The 17466-nt window shown below is 60.4% G+C and overlaps 1 protein-coding gene across 1 annotated transcript in view; it reads right to left on the bottom strand.

The window, feature by feature from the left end:
* The window catches only part of ZMYND15 (zinc finger MYND-type containing 15), a gene marked incomplete at its 5' end in the record, with an annotated part of 57857 nt that overhangs the window by 14782 nt on the left and 25609 nt on the right, over positions 1 to 17466 (bottom strand). The window contains 4 exon segments of the mRNA XM_075584803.1: positions 1106 to 1164; positions 14277 to 14403; positions 15133 to 15234; positions 17053 to 17141. Of these exon segments, the coding sequence (XP_075440918.1) occupies positions 1106 to 1164; positions 14277 to 14403; positions 15133 to 15234; positions 17053 to 17141 (377 nt within the window).

The raw sequence follows: 17466 nt of genomic DNA, 5'->3' as shown, positions 1-17466 counted from the left end.
CCTTCTGTCTGTGTCACTGTCACCCTGCGGGGGGAGGGACAGGCTCATAGCTCCCTCCTGTCTGTGTCACTGTGTCACCCTGCGGGGGGAGGGACAGACTCATAACTCCCTTCTGTCTGTGTCACTGTGTCACCCTGCGGGGGAGGGACAGTCTCATAGCTCCCTTCTGTCTGTGTCACTGTGTCACCCTGCGGGGGGAGGGAGAGGCTCATAGCTCCCTTCTTTCTGTGTCACTGTGTCACCCTGCGGGGGAGGGACAGACTCATAGCTCCCTTCTGTCTGTGTCACTGTGTCACCCTGTGGGGGGAGGGACAGTCTCATAGCTCCCTTCTGTCTGTGTCACCCTGCGGGGGGAGGGACAGGCTCATAGCTCCCTTCTGTCTGTGTCACTGTGTCACCCTGCGGGGGGAGGGACAGACTCATAGCTCCCTTCTGTCTGTGTCACTGTGTCACCCTGCGGGGGAGGGACAGACTCATAGCTCCCTTCTGTCTGTGTCACTGTGTCACCCTGTGGGGGGAGGGACAGTCTCATAGCTCCCTTCTGTCTGTGTCACCGTGTCACCCTGCGGGGGGAGGGACAGGCTCATAGCTCCCTTCTGTCTGTGTCACTGTGTCACCCTGCGGGGGGAGGGACAGACTCATAGCTCCCTTCTGTCTGTGTCACTGTGTCACCCTGCGGGGGGAGGGACAGACTCATAGCTCCCTTCTGTCTGTGTCACTGTGTCACCCTGCGGGGGAGGGACAGGCTCATAGCTCCCTTCTGTCTGTGTCACTGTGTCACCCTGCGGGGGGAGGGACAGACTCATAGCTCCCTTCTGTCTGTGTCACTGTGTCACCCTGCGGGGGAGGGACAGGCTCATAGCTCCCTTCTGTCTGTGTCACTGTGTCACCCTGCGGGGGGAGGGACAGGCTCATAGCTCCCTTCTGTCTGTGTCACCCTGCGGGGGGAGGGGCAGACTCATAGCTCCCTTCTGTCTGTGTCACTGTGTCACCCTGCGGGGGGAGGGGCAGACTCATAGCTCCCTTCTGTCTGTGTCACTGTGTCACCCTGCGGGGGGAGGGACAGACTCATAGCTCCCTTCTGTCTGTGTCACGTGTCACACACCTGTAACCGTGGTAACGTGCTCAGCCATATGTCATTTAATCCAAAGCCGCAGTTGAACCCTGCAGGGAAAGTGCAATCATTTTGGTTAGGTCACACCCCCTTCTATCCTGACCAACAGGAAACTTCCGCAGCATGCTATTGGGCCAGGCTAGGCAGAGGCGGGGCTTGTGGCAGACAGTAACCAATAGGGTTATATCACATATATATCCTATTATCTGTGCACTGGGGTCTTCTAGACAAGTAGATACACATACAGTAAGTTAGATACATATATATATTATAAAACATATATATATATACTGTATATATATATATGCTGTGCCAAACGGCTCCCTTTATGTAGCGCTGCCGCCTGCCCAGGTTCTTCGCGACACAGTCTTCTAGGGTTTAATTTGTAGAAAATGGGGACAAACACGTGTGTACACACACAAGGGGCACTCAGCCCTCAACGGTTTATTTCTCCATTAGTGACACTAAACATTTTAAACACCGTCACTTTAAGAAACAAAAGAAATCATAAAAATAACATCTACTCCGGTCATGAGTCTAACTCGCATGCATATCCCTATCTGCAATGCTGGCGGGGTAAGCCAGTTACCAACTTAAATAACACACAGCGAGAACATTGAGTCCTTAACTGTCATGTGGGGACAGCGCCCCAATAGATCCTCAGATGCTGCAACATGTTGGGGTGCCGTCTACCCCGGACTAAATCCTGGGGAGCAATGTCTGTCCTCTCAGCCTCCAGGCTCTAAGAGAGAGACTGAAGCAGCCAAACTAACTGCAATATATTCCTGTTCTTCAATTAGGAGAGCGGGGGAGGGAAACCCAGAGCCCCTGTAATCTCCGGCCTGGGGTTTCCCCCCACAGTCTCAGCAAATGGGAAGCCGTGGAATGGGTAATTTCTTCCCTTTTTTGCACTTTCTGCCTCAAATCGGACAGACAGCTGCCTAATATCCTGGGACTATGACACACACAGAGACACACACACAGACACACACACAGACACACAGACACACACACACTTCAACTGGAAACCGAGGAAAAAGAAAACAGATGGAAGTCGGACGTCTACGACAGTGATGCTGGTGCTCTGGTTCCCCTGGTCTGCAGGGAGCAGGATCTGCAGGGACAAACTGGGACTCGCCCCAGACAGAGAGACAACAAACTGCTGGATGTGCCCGGGAGGAACAAGGAACCGGCGTTCCCATCCTGCTGAGCGAAATACCGGGAGACCGGGGCGGGATTCCCTACCCGGGAGGAACAAGGAACCGGCGTTCCCATCCTGCTGAGCGAAATACCGGGAGACCGGGGCGGGATTCCCCACCCGGGAGGAACAAGGAACCGGCGTTCCCATCCTGCTGAGCGAAATACCGGGAGACCGGGGCGGGATTCCCCACCCGGGAGGAACAAGGAACCGGCGTTCCCATCCTGCTGAGCGAAATACCGGGAGACCGGGGCGGGATTCCCCACCCGGGAGGAACAAGGAACCGGCGTTCCAATCCTGCTGAGCGAAATACCGGGAGACCGGGGCGGGATTCCCCACCCGGGAGGAACAAGGAACCGGCGTTCCAATCCTGCTGAGCGAAATACCGGGAGACCGGGGCGGGATTCCCCACCCGGGAGGAACAAGGAACCGGCGTTCCCATCCTGCTGAGCGAAATACCGGGAGACCGGGGCGGGATTCCCCACCCGGGAGGAACAAGGAACCGGCGTTCCAATCCTGCTGAGCGAAATACCGGGAGACGGGGGCGGGATTCCCCACCCGGGAGGAACAAGGAACCGGCTTTCCCATCCTGCTGAGCGAAATACCGGGAGACCGGGGCGGGATTCCCCACCCGGGAGGAACAAGGAACCGGCGTTCCCATCCTGCTGAGCGAAATACCGGGAGACCGGGGCGGGATTCCCCACCCGGGAGGAACAAGGAACCGGCGTTCCCATCCTGCTGAGCGAAATACCGGGAGACCGGGGCGGGATTCCCCACCCGGGAGGAACAAGGAACCGGCGTTCCCATCCTGCTGAGGGAAATACCGGGAGACCGGGGCGGGATTCCCCACCCGGGAGGAACAAGGAACCGGCGTTCCCATCCTGCTGAGCGAAATACCGGGAGACCGGAGCGGGATTCCCCACCCGGGAGGAACAAGGAACCGGCGTTCCCATCCTGCTGAGGGAAATACCCGGAGACCGGGGCGGGATTCCCCACCCGGGAGGAACAAGGAACCGGCGTTCCCATCCTGCTGAGGGAAATACCGGGAGACCGGGGCGGGATTCCCCACCCGGGAGGAACAAGGAACCGGCGTTCCAATCCTGCTGAGGGAAATACCGGGAGACCGGGGCGGGATTCCCCACCCGGGAGGAACAAGGAACCGGCGTTCCCATCCTGCTGAGCGAAATACCGGGAGACCGGGGCGCGATTCCCCACCCGGGAGGAACAAGGAACCGGCGTTCCCATCCTGCTGAGGGAAATACCCGGAGACCGGGGCGGGATTCCCCACCCGGGAGGAACAAGGAACCGGCGTTCCCATCCTGCTGAGGGAAATACCGGGAGACCGGGGTGGGATTCCCCACCCGGGAGGAACAAGGAACCGGCGTTCCAATCCTGCTTAGGGAAATACCGGGAGACGGGGGCGGGATTCCCCACCCGGGAGGAACAAGGAACCGGCGTTCCAATCCTGCTGAGCGAAATACCGGGAGACCGGGGCGGGATTCCCCACCCGGGAGGAACAAGGAACCGGCGTTCCCATCCTGCTGAGGGAAATACCGGGAGACCGGGGCGGGATTCCCCACCCGGGAGGAACAAGGAACCGGCGTTCCAATCCTGCTGAGCGAAATACCGGGAGACCGGGGCGGGATTCCCAACCCGGGAGGAACAAGGAACCGGCGTTCCCATCCTGCTGAGGGAAACACCGGGAGACCGGGGCGGGATTCCCCACCCGGGAGGAACAAGGAACCGGCGTTCCAATCCTGCTGAGGGAAATACCGGGAGACCGGGGCGGGATTCCCCACCCGGGAGGAACAAGGAACCGGCGTTCCCATCCTGCTGAGCGAAATACCGGGAGACCGGGGCAAGATTCCCCACCCGGGAGGAACAAGGAACCGGCGTTCCCATCCTGCTGAGCGAAATACCGGGAGACCGGGGCGGGATTCCCCACCCGGGAGGAACAAGGAACCGGCGTTCCCATCCTGCTGAGGGAAATACCGGGAGACCGGGGCGGGATTCCCCACCCGGGAGGAACAAGGAACCGGCGTTCCCATCCTGCTGAGGGAAATACCGGGAGACCGGGGCGGGATTCCCCACCCGGGAGGAACAAGGAACCGGCGTTCCCATCCTGCTGAGCGAAATACCGGGAGACCGGGGCGGGATTCCCCACCCGGGAGGAACAAGGAACCGGCGTTCCCATCCTGCGGAGGGAAATACCGGGAGACCGGGGCGGGATTCCCCACCCGGGAGGAACAAGGAACCGGCGTTCCAATCCCGCTGAGGGAAATACCGGGAGACCGGGGCGGGATTCCCCACCCGGGAGGAACAAGGAACCGGCGTTCCCATCCTGCTGAGGGAAATACCGGGAGACCGGGGCGGGATTCCCCACCCGGGAGGAACAAGGAACCGGCGTTCCAATCCTGCTGAGTGAAATACCGGGAGACCGGGGCGGGATTCCCCACCCGGGAGGAACAAGGAACCGGCGTTCCAATCCTGCTGAGCGAAATACCGGGAGACCGGGGCGGGATTCCCCACCCGGGAGGAACAAGGAACCGGCGTTCCAATCCTGCTGAGCGAAATACCGGGAGACCGGGGCGGGATTCCCCACCCGGGAGGAACAAGGAACCGGCGTTCCCATCCTGCTGAGGGAAATACCGGGAGACCGGGGCGGGATTCCCCACCCGGGAGGAACAAGCAACCGGCGTTCCAATCCTGCTGAGCGAAATACCGGGAGACCGGGGCGGGATTCCCCACCCGGGAGGAACAAGGAACCGGCGTTCCCATCCTGCTGAGGGAAATACCGGGAGACCGGGGCGGGATTCCCCACCCGGGAGGAACAAGGAACCGGCGTTCCCATCCTGCTGAGCGAAATACCGGGAGACCGGGGCGGGATTCCCCAACCGGGAGGAACAAGGAACCGGCGTTCCCATCCTGCTGAGCGAAATACCGGGAGACCGGGGCGGGATTCCCCACCCGGGAGGAACAAGGAACCGGCGTTCCAATCCTGCTGAGCGAAATACCGGGAGACCGGGGCGGGATTCCCCACCCGGGAGGAACAAGGAACCGGCGTTCCCATCCTGCTGAGGGAAATACCCGGAGACCGGGGTGGGATTCCCCACCCGGGAGGAACAAGGAACCGGCGTTCCCATCCTGCTGAGGGAAATACCCGGAGACCGGGGCGGGATTCCCCACCCGGGAGGAACAAGGAACCGGCGTTCCCATCCTGCTGAGCGAAATACCGGGAGACCGGGGCGGGATTCCCCACCCGGGAGGAACAAGGAACCGGCGTTCCCATCCTGCTGAGGGAAATACCGGGAGACCGGGGCGGGATTCCCCACCCGGGAGGAACAAGGAACCGGCGTTCCCATCCTGCTGAGCGAAATACCGGGAGACCGGGGCGGGATTCCCCACCCGGGAGGAACAAGGAACCGGCGTTCCCATCCTGCTGAGGGAAATACCGGGAGACCGGGGCGGGATTCCCCACCCGGGAGGAACAAGGAACCGGCGTTCCCATCCTGCTGAGGGAAATACCGGGAGACCGGGGCGGGATTCCCCACCCGGGAGGAACAAGGAACCGGCGTTCCCATCCTGCTGAGGGAAATACCGGGAGACGGGGGCGGGATTCCCCACCCGGGAGGAACAAGGAACCGGCGTTCCCATCCTGCTGAGCGAAATACCGGGAGACCGGGGCGGGATTCCCCACCCGGGAGGAACAAGGAACCGGCGTTCCCATCCTGCTGAGCGAAATACCGGGAGACCGGGGCGGGATTCCCCACCCGGGAGGAACAAGGAACCGGCGTTCCAATCCTGCTGAGCGAAATACCGGGAGACCGGGGCGGGATTCCCCACCCGGGAGGAACAAGGAACCGGCGTTCCCATCCTGCTGAGCGAAATACCGGGAGACCGGGGCGGGATTCCCCACCCGGGAGGAACAAGGAACCGGCGTTCCCATCCTGCTGAGCGAAATACCGGGAGACCGGGGCGGGATTCCCCACCCGGGAGGAACAAGGAACCGGCGTTCCCATCCTGCTGAGGGAAATACCGGGAGACCGGGGCGGGATTCCCCACCCGGGAGGAACAAGGAACCGGCGTTCCCATCCTGCTGAGGGAAATACCGGGAGACCGGGGCGGGATTCCCCACCCGGGAGGAACAAGGAACCGGCGTTCCCATCCTGCTGAGCGAAATACCAGGAGACCGGGGCGGGATTCCCCACCCGGGAGGAACAAGGAACCGGCGTTCCCATCCTGCTGAGGGAAATACCGGGAGACCGGGGCGGGATTCCCCACCCGGGAGGAACAAGGAACCGGCGTTCCAATCCTGCTGAGGGAAATACCGGGAGACCGGGGCGGGATTCCCCACCCGGGAGGAACAAGGAACCGGCGTTCCCATCCTGCTGAGCGAAATACCGGGAGACCGGGGCGGGATTCCCCACCCGGGAGGAACAAGGAACCGGCGTTCCCATCCTGCTGAGGGAAATACCGGGAGACCGGGGCGGGATTCCCCACCCGGGAGGAACAAGGAACCGGCGTTCCAATCCTGCTGAGCGAAATACCGGGAGACCGGGGCGGGATTCCCCACCCGGGAGGAACAAGGAACCGGCGTTCCCATCCTGCTGAGCGAAATACCGGGAGACCGGGGCGGGATTCCCCACCCGGGAGGAACAAGGAACCGGCGTTCCCATCCTGCTGAGAGAAATACCGGGAGACCGGGGCGGGATTCCCCACCCGGGAGGAACAAGGAACCGGCGTTCCAATCCTGCTGAGCGAAATACCCGGAGACCGGGGCGGGATTCCCCACCCGGGAGGAACAAGGAACCGGCGTTCCCATCCTGCTGAGCGAAATACCGGGAGACCGGGGCGGGATTCCCCACCCGGGAGGAACAAGGAACCGGCATTCCCATCCTGCTGAGGGAAATACCGGGAGACCGGGGCGGGATTCCCCACCCGGGAGGAACAAGGAACCGGCGTTCCCATCCTGCTGAGCGAAATACCGGGAGACCGGGGCGGGATTCCCCACCCGGGAGGAACAAGGAACCGGCGTTCCCATCCTGCTGAGGGAAATACCGGGAGACCGGGGTGGGATTCCCCACCCGGGAGGAACAAGGAACCGGCGTTCCAATCCTGCTGAGCGAAATACCGGGAGACCGGGGCGGGATTCCCCACCCGGGAGGAACAAGGAACCGGCGTTCCCATCCTGCTGAGCGAAATACCGGGAGACCGGGGCGGGATTCCCCACCCGGGAGGAACAAGGAACCGGCGTTCCCATCCTGCTGAGGGAAATACCGGGAGACCGGGGCGGGATTCCCCACCCGGGAGGAACAAGGAACCGGCGTTCCCATCCTGCTGAGGGAAATACCGGGAGACCGGGGCGGGATTCCCCACCCGGGAGGAACAAGGAACCGGCGTTCCAATCCTGCTGAGCGAAATACCCGGAGACCGGGGCGGGATTCCCCACCCGGGAGGAACAAGGAACCGGCGTTCCAATCCTGCTGAGCGAAATACCGGGAGACCGGGGCGGGATTCCCCACCCGGGAGGAACAAGGAACCGGCGTTCCCATCCTGCTGAGGGAAATACCGGGAGACCGGGGCGGGATTCCCCACCCGGGAGGAACAAGGAACCGGCGTTCCCATCCTGCTGAGGGAAATACCGGGAGACCGGGGCGGGATTCCCCACCCGGGAGGAACAAGGAACCGGCGTTCCCATCCTGCTGAGCGAAATACCGGGAGACCGGGGCGGGATTCCCCACCCGGGAGGAACAAGGAACCGGCGTTCCAATCCTGCTGAGCGAAATACCGGGAGACCGGGGCGGGATTCCCCACCCGGGAGGAACAAGGAACCGGCGTTCCCATCCTGCTGAGCGAAATACCGGGAGACCGGGGCGGGATTCCCACCCGGGAGGAACAAGGAACCGGCGTTCCAATCCTGCTGAGGGAAATACCGGGAGACCGGGGCGGGATTCCCACCCGGGAGGAACAAGGAACCGGCGTTCCCATCCTGCTGAGGGAAATACCGGGAGACCGGGGCGGGATTCCCCACCCGGGAGGAACAAGGAACCGGCGTTCCCATCCTGCTGAGGGAAATACCGGGAGACCGGGGCGGGATTCCCCACCCGGGAGGAACAAGGAACCGGCGTTCCAATCCTGCTGAGCGAAATACCGGGAGACCGGGGCGGGATTCCCCACCCGGGAGGAACAAGGAACCGGCGTTCCCATCCTGCTGAGCGAAATACCGGGAGACCGGGGCGGGATTCCCCACCCGGGAGGAACAAGGAACCGGCATTCCCATCCTGCTGAGCGAAATACCGGGAGACCGGGGCGGGATTCCCCACCCGGGAGGAACAAGGAACCGGCGTTCCCATCCTGCTGAGGGAAATACCGGGAGACCGGGACGGGATTCCCACCCGGGAGGAACAAGGAACCGGCGTTCCAATCCTGCTGAGGGAAATACCGGGAGACCGGGGCGGGATTCCCACCCGGGAGGAACAAGGAACCGGCGTTCCCATCCTGCTGAGGGAAATACCGGGAGACCGGGGCGGGATTCCCCACCCGGGAGGAACAAGGAACCGGCGTTCCCATCCTGCTGAGCGAAATACCTGGAGACGGGGGCGGGATTCCCCACCCGGGAGGAACAAGGAACCGGCGTTCCCATCCTGCTGAGGGAAATACCGGGAGACCGGGGCGGGATTCCCCACCCGGGAGGAACAAGGAACCGGCGTTCCCATCCTGCTGAGCGAAATACCGGGAGACCGGGGCGGGATTCCCCACCCGGGAGGAACAAGGAACCGGCGTTCCCATCCTGCTGAGCGAAATACCGGGAGACCGGGGCGGGATTCCCCACCCGGGAGGAACAAGTAACCGGCGTTCCCATCCTGCTGAGGGAAATACCGGGAGACCGGGCGGGATTCCCCACCCGGGAGGAACAAGGAACCGGCGTTCCCATCCTGCTGAGGGAAATACCGGGAGACCGGGGCGGGATTCCCCACCCGGGAGGAACAAGGAACCGGCGTTCCCATCCTGCTGAGGGAAATACCGGGAGACCGGGGCGGGATTCCCCACCCGGGAGGAACAAGGAACCGGCGTTCCCATCCTGCTGAGGGAAATACCGGGAGACCGGGGCGGGATTCCCCACCCGGGAGGAACAAGGAACCGGCATTCCCATCCTGCTGAGGGAAATACCGGGAGACCGGGGCGGGATTCCCCACCCGGGAGGAACAAGGAACCGGCGTTCCAATCCTGCTGAGCGAAATACCCGGAGACCGGGGCGGGATTCCCCACCCGGGATGAACAAGGAACCGGCGTTCCCATCCTGCTGAGCGAAATACCGGGAGACCGGGGCGGGATTCCCCACCCGGGAGGAGCAAGGAACCGGTGTTTCAATCCTGCTGAGCGAAATACCGGGAGACCGGGGCGGGATTCCCCATCCGGGAGGAACAAGGAACCGGCGTTCCCATCCTGCTGAGGGAAATACCGGGAGACCGGGGCGGGATTCCCCACCCGGGAGGAACAAGGAACCGGCGTTCCCATCCTGCTGAGGGAAATACCGGGAGACCGGGGCGGGATTCCCCACCCGGGAGGAACAAGGAACCGGCGTTCCAATCCTGCTGAGCGAAATACCGGGAGACCGGAGCGGGATTCCCCACCCGGGAGGAACAAGGAACCGGCGTTCCCATCCTGCTGAGGGAAATACCGGGAGACCGGGGCGGGATTCCCCACCCGGGAGGAACAATGAACCGGCGTTCCCATCCTGCTGAGGGAAATACCGGGAGACCGGGGCGGGATTCCCCACCCGGGAGGAACAAGGAACCGGCGTTCCAATCCTGCTGAGCGAAATACCGGGAGACCGGGGCGGGATTCCCCACCCGGGAGGAACAAGGAACCGGCGTTCCCATCCTGCTGAGGGAAATACCGGGAGACCGGGGCGGGATTCCCCACCCGGGAGGAACAAGGAACCGGCGTTCCCATCCTGCTGAGGGAAATACCGGGAGACCGGGGCGGGATTCCCCACCCGGGAGGAACAAGGAACCGGCGTTCCAATCCTGCTGAGCGAAATACCGGGAGACCGGGGCGGGATTCCCCACCCGGGAGGAACAAGGAACCGGCGTTCCCATCCTGCTGAGCGAAATACCGGGAGACCGGGGCGGGATTCCCCACCCGGGAGGAACAAGGAACCGGCATTCCCATCCTGCTGAGCGAAATACCGGGAGACCGGGGCGGGATTCCCCACCCGGGAGGAACAAGGAACCGGCGTTCCCATCCTGCTGAGGGAAATACCGGGAGACCGGGACGGGATTCCCCACCCGGGAGGAACAAGGAACCGGCGTTCCAATCCTGCTGAGGGAAATACCGGGAGACCGGGGCGGGATTCCCCACCCGGGAGGAACAAGGAACCGGCGTTCCCATCCTGCTGAGGGAAATACCGGGAGACCGGGGCGGGATTCCCCACCCGGGAGGAACAAGGAACCGGCGTTCCCATCCTGCTGAGCGAAATACCTGGAGACGGGGGCGGGATTCCCCACCCGGGAGGAACAAGGAACCGGCGTTCCCATCCTGCTGAGGGAAATACCGGGAGACCGGGGCGGGATTCCCCACCCGGGAGGAACAAGGAACCGGCGTTCCCATCCTGCTGAGCGAAATACCGGGAGACCGGGGCGGGATTCCCCACCCGGGAGGAACAAGGAACCGGCGTTCCCATCCTGCTGAGCGAAATACCGGGAGACCGGGGCGGGATTCCCCACCCGGGAGGAACAAGTAACCGGCGTTCCCATCCTGCTGAGGGAAATACCGGGAGACCGGGCGGGATTCCCCACCCGGGAGGAACAAGGAACCGGCGTTCCCATCCTGCTGAGGGAAATACCGGGAGACCGGGGCGGGATTCCCCACCCGGGAGGAACAAGGAACCGGCGTTCCCATCCTGCTGAGGGAAATACCGGGAGACCGGGGCGGGATTCCCCACCCGGGAGGAACAAGGAACCGGCGTTCCCATCCTGCTGAGGGAAATACCGGGAGACCGGGGCGGGATTCCCCACCCGGGAGGAACAAGGAACCGGCATTCCCATCCTGCTGAGGGAAATACCGGGAGACCGGGGCGGGATTCCCCACCCGGGAGGAACAAGGAACCGGCGTTCCAATCCTGCTGAGCGAAATACCCGGAGACCGGGGCGGGATTCCCCACCCGGGATGAACAAGGAACCGGCGTTCCCATCCTGCTGAGCGAAATACCGGGAGACCGGGGCGGGATTCCCCACCCGGGAGGAGCAAGGAACCGGTGTTTCAATCCTGCTGAGCGAAATACCGGGAGACCGGGGCGGGATTCCCCACCCGGGAGGAACAAGGAACCGGCGTTCCCATCCTGCTGAGGGAAATACCGGGAGACCGGGGCGGGATTCCCCACCCGGGAGGAACAAGGAACCGGCGTTCCCATCCTGCTGAGGGAAATACCGGGAGACCGGGGCGGGATTCCCCACCCGGGAGGAACAAGGAACCGGCGTTCCAATCCTGCTGAGCGAAATACCGGGAGACCGGAGCGGGATTCCCCACCCGGGAGGAACAAGGAACCGGCGTTCCCATCCTGCTGAGGGAAATACCGGGAGACCGGGGCGGGATTCCCCACCCGGGAGGAACAATGAACCGGCGTTCCCATCCTGCTGAGGGAAATACCGGGAGACCGGGGCGGGATTCCCCACCCGGGAGGAACAAGGAACCGGCGTTCCAATCCTGCTGAGCGAAATACCGGGAGACCGGGGCGGGATTCCCCACCCGGGAGGAACAAGGAACCGGCGTTCCCATCCTGCTGAGGGAAATACCGGGAGACCGGGGCGGGATTCCCCACCCGGGAGGAACAAGGAACCGGCGTTCCCATCCTGCTGAGGGAAATACCGGGAGACCGGGGCGGGATTCACCACCCGGGAGGAACAAGGAACCGGCGTTCCAATCCTGCTGAGCGAAATACCGGGAGACCGGGGCGGGATTCCCCACCCGGGAGGAACAAGGAACCGGCGTTCCAATCCTGCTGAGCGAAATACCGGGAGACCGGGGCGGGATTCCCCAGCAACTGGCAGATATTCTCATATGACATTTGCATAGTGTTGTGTTGTGTGTTTTGGGGCAGGTAACTGGCTTAGCTGGCCAGCCAGGTAGATAGGGAGCTGCTGTGTAGTCAGTCTCCCAAGGGGAGTAGGGTTTTATTTTATGGTTTGGTTTTCTTAACAGTGTTACTAATGTTTGGTTGTTATTGTACACAATAAACCACTGGAATTACAGCTTAACCCACTATTTGGTGTCTTACTGACCTACCACGAGGCCGTCCTGCCCCAACACAGATAGATAGATACACACATAGATACACAGACAGGTAGATACACACATAGATACACAGACAGGTAGATACAGAGACAGGTAGATACACAGATACACAGATACACAGATACACAGATACACAGATACACAGATACACAGATACACAGACAGATAGATACACAGATACACAGATACACAGATACACAGATACACAGATACACAGATACACAGATACACAGACAGATAGATACACAGATACACAGATACACAGATACACAGATACACAGATACACAGATACACAGATACACAGACAGATAGATACACAGATAGATAGATACACAGATAGATAGATACACAGATAGATAGATACACAGACAGACAGACAGACAGACAGACAGACAGACAGACAGACAGACAGATAGATAGATACACAGACAGATAGATACACAGATAGATAGATACACAGACAGATAGATACACAGATAGATAGATACACAGATAGATAGATAGATAGATAGATAGATAGATAGATAGATAGATAGATAGATAGATAGATAGATAGATAGATAGATAGATAGATACACAGACAGACAGACAGACAGACAGACAGATAGACAGATACACAGACAGATAGATACACAGACAGATAGATACACAGATAGATAGATAGATAGATAGATAGATAGATAGATAGATAGATAGATAGATAGATAGATAGATAGATAGATAGATAGATAGATAGATAGATAGATAGATAGATAGATAGATACACAGATATATAGATACACAGATACACAGATACACAGATAGACAGACAGACAGACAGACAGACAGACAGACAGACAGACAGATAGATAGATACACAGATAGATAGATACACAGATATATAGATACACAGATAGATACACAGATAGATAGATACACAGATAGATAGATACACATATATATAGATACACAGATAGATACACAGATAGATAGATACACAGATAGATAGATACACAGATATATAGATACACAGATAGATACACAGATAGATAGATACACAGATAGATAGATACACAGACAGACAGACAGACAGACAGACAGACAGACAGATAGATAGATAGATAGATAAATAATAGCAGCTTAGGGCCTCATGCAGAGAGCAGCGGTGGAATTAATTGGAGATAGTAATAAATAGTAATAAATAGTACCTTTTTTGGCGTGATTTAATCTCCATATGCAGAAAGGGCATAAAACTGCATAAAACTGCATTTAGAATCCTGTCTGCATATGGAGAGTTTCGCTATGCGCGCTGTTGAAACTTGTTGTAAAAAAATCGCGTTTTTTCTTTTTTTCTCCCCCTGCGGCCGCCGAGCGCCAGCTTCTTGCCCAATTTTGTTGGCGAAGCAAAATGTTGAAAATTGCGCCATTTTTTTGGCGCGAACAGCCGCTAGATGGCGATCGCGCCTCTCTGAATACGGCCGTTTTCAACACTGGAGAGATTTAGGTTCTCGCCAGGCGCGCGGCGAGATTTGCAAATAAAAAAAAAAAAAGGCGCTTCTTTCAAAACTCGCCATTACCTGCCTTTCTACAGGCAGATTTCGCCAAAACATGCCGCTTTCCCTGTTAGCGCTGCTCTCTGCATGAGGCCCTTAGTGATTATTGAAGGGGACGGAGCTATAGTAACCGACCAATCACGAGGTCCGGTTTGGCAGCCTGCAGGGAAGGATAGGGGCGGGCGTGAACTTTGACCTGTATGCCCCGCCCCCCTCTGTCCTTTCCGGGAAAGGTGAGATCGGAGCAAACCACTTCTGAGCCCTGCGGGGGTTAATACAGGAGTAATAATATTAGTCTCCCCCTCCTGTCACCTGTGTCCCCCCCTCCCTCCTCCCTCCTTCCCCCTCTCACCTATCTCCCCTCCCTGTCTCCCCCCCTCTCACCTCCTCCCTCCCTGTCTCCCCCCCTGTCTCCCCCCCTCCCTCCTCCTCCTCTCACCTCCTCCCCTCCCTGTCTCCCCCCCTCCCTCCTCCCTCCTTCCCCCTCTCACCTCCTCCCCTCCCTGTCTCCCCCCCACCCTCCTCCCTCCTTCCCCCTCTCACCTCCTCCCCTCCCTGTCTCCCCCCCTCCCTCCTCCCTCCTTCCCCCTCTCACCTCCTCCCCTCCCTGTCTCCCCCCTCCCTCCTCCCTCCTTCCCTCTCTCATGTCTCCCTCCTCTCCCTTCTCCCCATCTCCCACCTCTCCCTCCTCCCTTCCCTCTCTTCCCCCCCCATCACCTCCTCCCCTCCCTGTCTCCCCCCCTCCCTCCCTCCTTCCCCCTCTCTCCTCTTTCCCTCTCATGTCTCCCTCCTCTCCCTTCTTCCCATCTCCCACCTCTCCCTCCTCCCTTCCCTCTCTCCCCCTCCTCTCTCCCCTCTTTCTCTCTCGATCTCCCCCTGATCTCTCCCCCTCTGTCTCTTCTTCCTCCTTTCCCCTCCCCCTTCCTCCCTTTCCCATCCCTTCCCCTCCCTCCCCTCCTCTCACCTCCTTCCCTCTCTCCCCACTCCCCACCTTTCTCTGGAGCATAAAGTGCCTCTCGTCTTCCTCCGCAGGTAGAGACTCCCCCACAAACACCAACTCCAGCAGGACATGGGGCATCAGCACGGACAGCTCCTGCCATGATACCCCCACCCGGGGCACAATGTCACCACGGGGCAGTGAGGACACATAACTGCCCCAAGGGCAGGGGAAGGATAGAAGCAGGGGGGGGGAGGGAGAGAGAGAGAGGGGGAAGGGGAGAGAGAGGGGGAAGGGGAGAGGGGGGGAAGGGGAGAGAGAGGGGAAGGGGAGAGAGAGGGGGAAGGGGAGAGAGAGGGGGAAGGGAAGAGAGAGGGGGAAGGGGAGAGAGAGGGGGAAAGGGGAGAGAGAGGGGGAAGGGGAGAGAGAGGGGGAAGGGTGACAGGGGGAAGGGGAGAGAGGGAGGGGGAGGCAGAGAGAAAGGAGGGGAGAGAGGAGAGAGAAGGGGAGAGAGAGAGGCAGGGGGGAGGGAGAGAGGGGAAGGGGAGAGAGGGGGAAGGGGAGAGAGAGGGGGAAGGGGAGAGAGAGGGGGAAGGGGAGAGAGAGGGGGAAGGGGAGAGAGAGGGGGAAGGGGAGAGAGAGGGGGAAGGGGAGAGAGAGGGGGAAGGGTGGAAGGGGAGAGAGGGAGGGGAGGCAGAGAGAAAGGAGGGGAGAGAGGAGAGAGAAGGGGAGAGAGAGAGGCAGGGGGGAGGGAGAGAGGGGAAGGGGAGAGAGGGGGAAGGGGAGAGAGAGGGGGAAGGGGAGAGAGAGGGGGAAGGGTGACAGGGGGAAGGGGAGAGAGGGAGGGGGAGGCAGAGAGAGAGGGGGGAGAGAGAAGGAGAGAGAAGGGGAGAGAGAGAGGCAGGGGGGGAGGGAGAGAGAGAAGGGGAAGGGGAGAGAGAGGGGGAAGGGGAGAGAGAGGGGGAAGGGGAGAGAGGGGGAAGGGGAGAGAGAGGGGGAAGGGGAGAGAGAGGGGGAAGGGGAGAGAGAGGGGGAAGGGGAGAGAGGGGGGAAGGGGAGAGAGGGGGAAGGGGAGAGAGGGGGGAAGGGGAGAGAGGGGGGAAGGGGAGAGAGGGGGAAGGGGAGATATGGGGAAGGGGAGAGAGGGGGAAGGGGAGAGAGGGGGAAGGGGAGACAGGGGGAAGGGGAGACAGGGGGAAGGGGTGAGAGGGAGGGGGAGGCAGAGAGAGAGGAGGGGAGAGAGAAGGAGAGAGAAGGGGAGAGAGAGGCAGGGGGGAGGGAGAGAGAGGGGAAGGGGAGAGAGGGGGAAGGGGAGAGAGAGGGGGGAGGGGAGAGAGAGGGGGAAGGGGAGAGAGGGGGGGAAGGGGAGAGAGGGGGAAGGGGAGAGAGGGGGAAGGGGAGACAGGGGAAGGGGAGACAGGGGGAAGGGAGACAGGGGGAAGGGGTGAGAGGGAGGGGGAGGCAGAGAGAGAGGAGGGGAGAGAGAAGGGGAGAGAGAGAGGCAGGGGGGGAGGGAGAGAGAGAGGGGGGAGGGAGAGAGAGAGGGGGGAGGGGAGAGAGGGGGAAGGAGAGAGAGAGGGGGGAGGGGAGAGAGAGGGGGAAGGGGAGAGAGAGGGGGAAGGGGAGAGAGGGGGAAGGGGAGAGAGAGGGGGAAGGGGAGAGAGAGGGGGAAGGGGAGAGAGAGGGGGAAGGGGAGAGAGGGGGGAAGGGGAGAGAGGGGGGGAAGGGGAGAGAGAGGGGGAAGGGGAGAGAGAGGGGGAAGGGGAGAGAGGGGGAAGGGGAGAGAGGGGGAAGGGGAGACAGGGGAAAGGGGAGAGAGGGAGGGGGAGGCAGAGAGAGGAGGAGAGAGAAGGGGAGAGAGAGAGGCAGGGGGGCAGAGATGGGGGGCTTCAAAAGAGAGTGGGAGGGAGAGAGAAAGGGGGGAGAGAGGGGGGGGGGTTGAGAGGAAGAGAGGGGGAGAGATACTGTCCTTACCCAAAATAGCAGGATATTCTCATACTCCCGACTTGCTTCTATAACATGGATTTTGAGCGACTGTTTCTTTAAGATGTTTAGCTCAGGAACTAAAGGGTCAGAGGGCAAAGGTTAGTGACCCATCACAGGGGGGCGCCGCTGACCCTATTATCTTATAGGAACCCCGTGTGTGAGACGCCCTCTTATCCCATCACAGGGAGGCACCGCTGTCCCTATTACCTTATAGGAATCCCGTGTGTGAGACGCCCTCTTATCCCATCACAGGGAGGCACCGCTGTCCCTATTATCTTATAGGAACCCCGTGTGTGAGACGCCCTCTTATCCCATCACAGGGGGGCACCGCTGTCCCTATTATCTTATAGGAATCCCCTGTGTGTGAGACTCCCTCTTATCCCATCACAGGGGGGCACCGCT

Source organism: Ascaphus truei, unplaced genomic scaffold, assembly GCF_040206685.1.
Source record: "Ascaphus truei isolate aAscTru1 unplaced genomic scaffold, aAscTru1.hap1 HAP1_SCAFFOLD_752, whole genome shotgun sequence".
NCBI lineage: Eukaryota > Metazoa > Chordata > Amphibia > Anura > Ascaphidae > Ascaphus > Ascaphus truei.
Note: the sequence above shows the minus strand (reverse complement) of the source record. Positions and strands in the feature narration are given on the sequence as shown.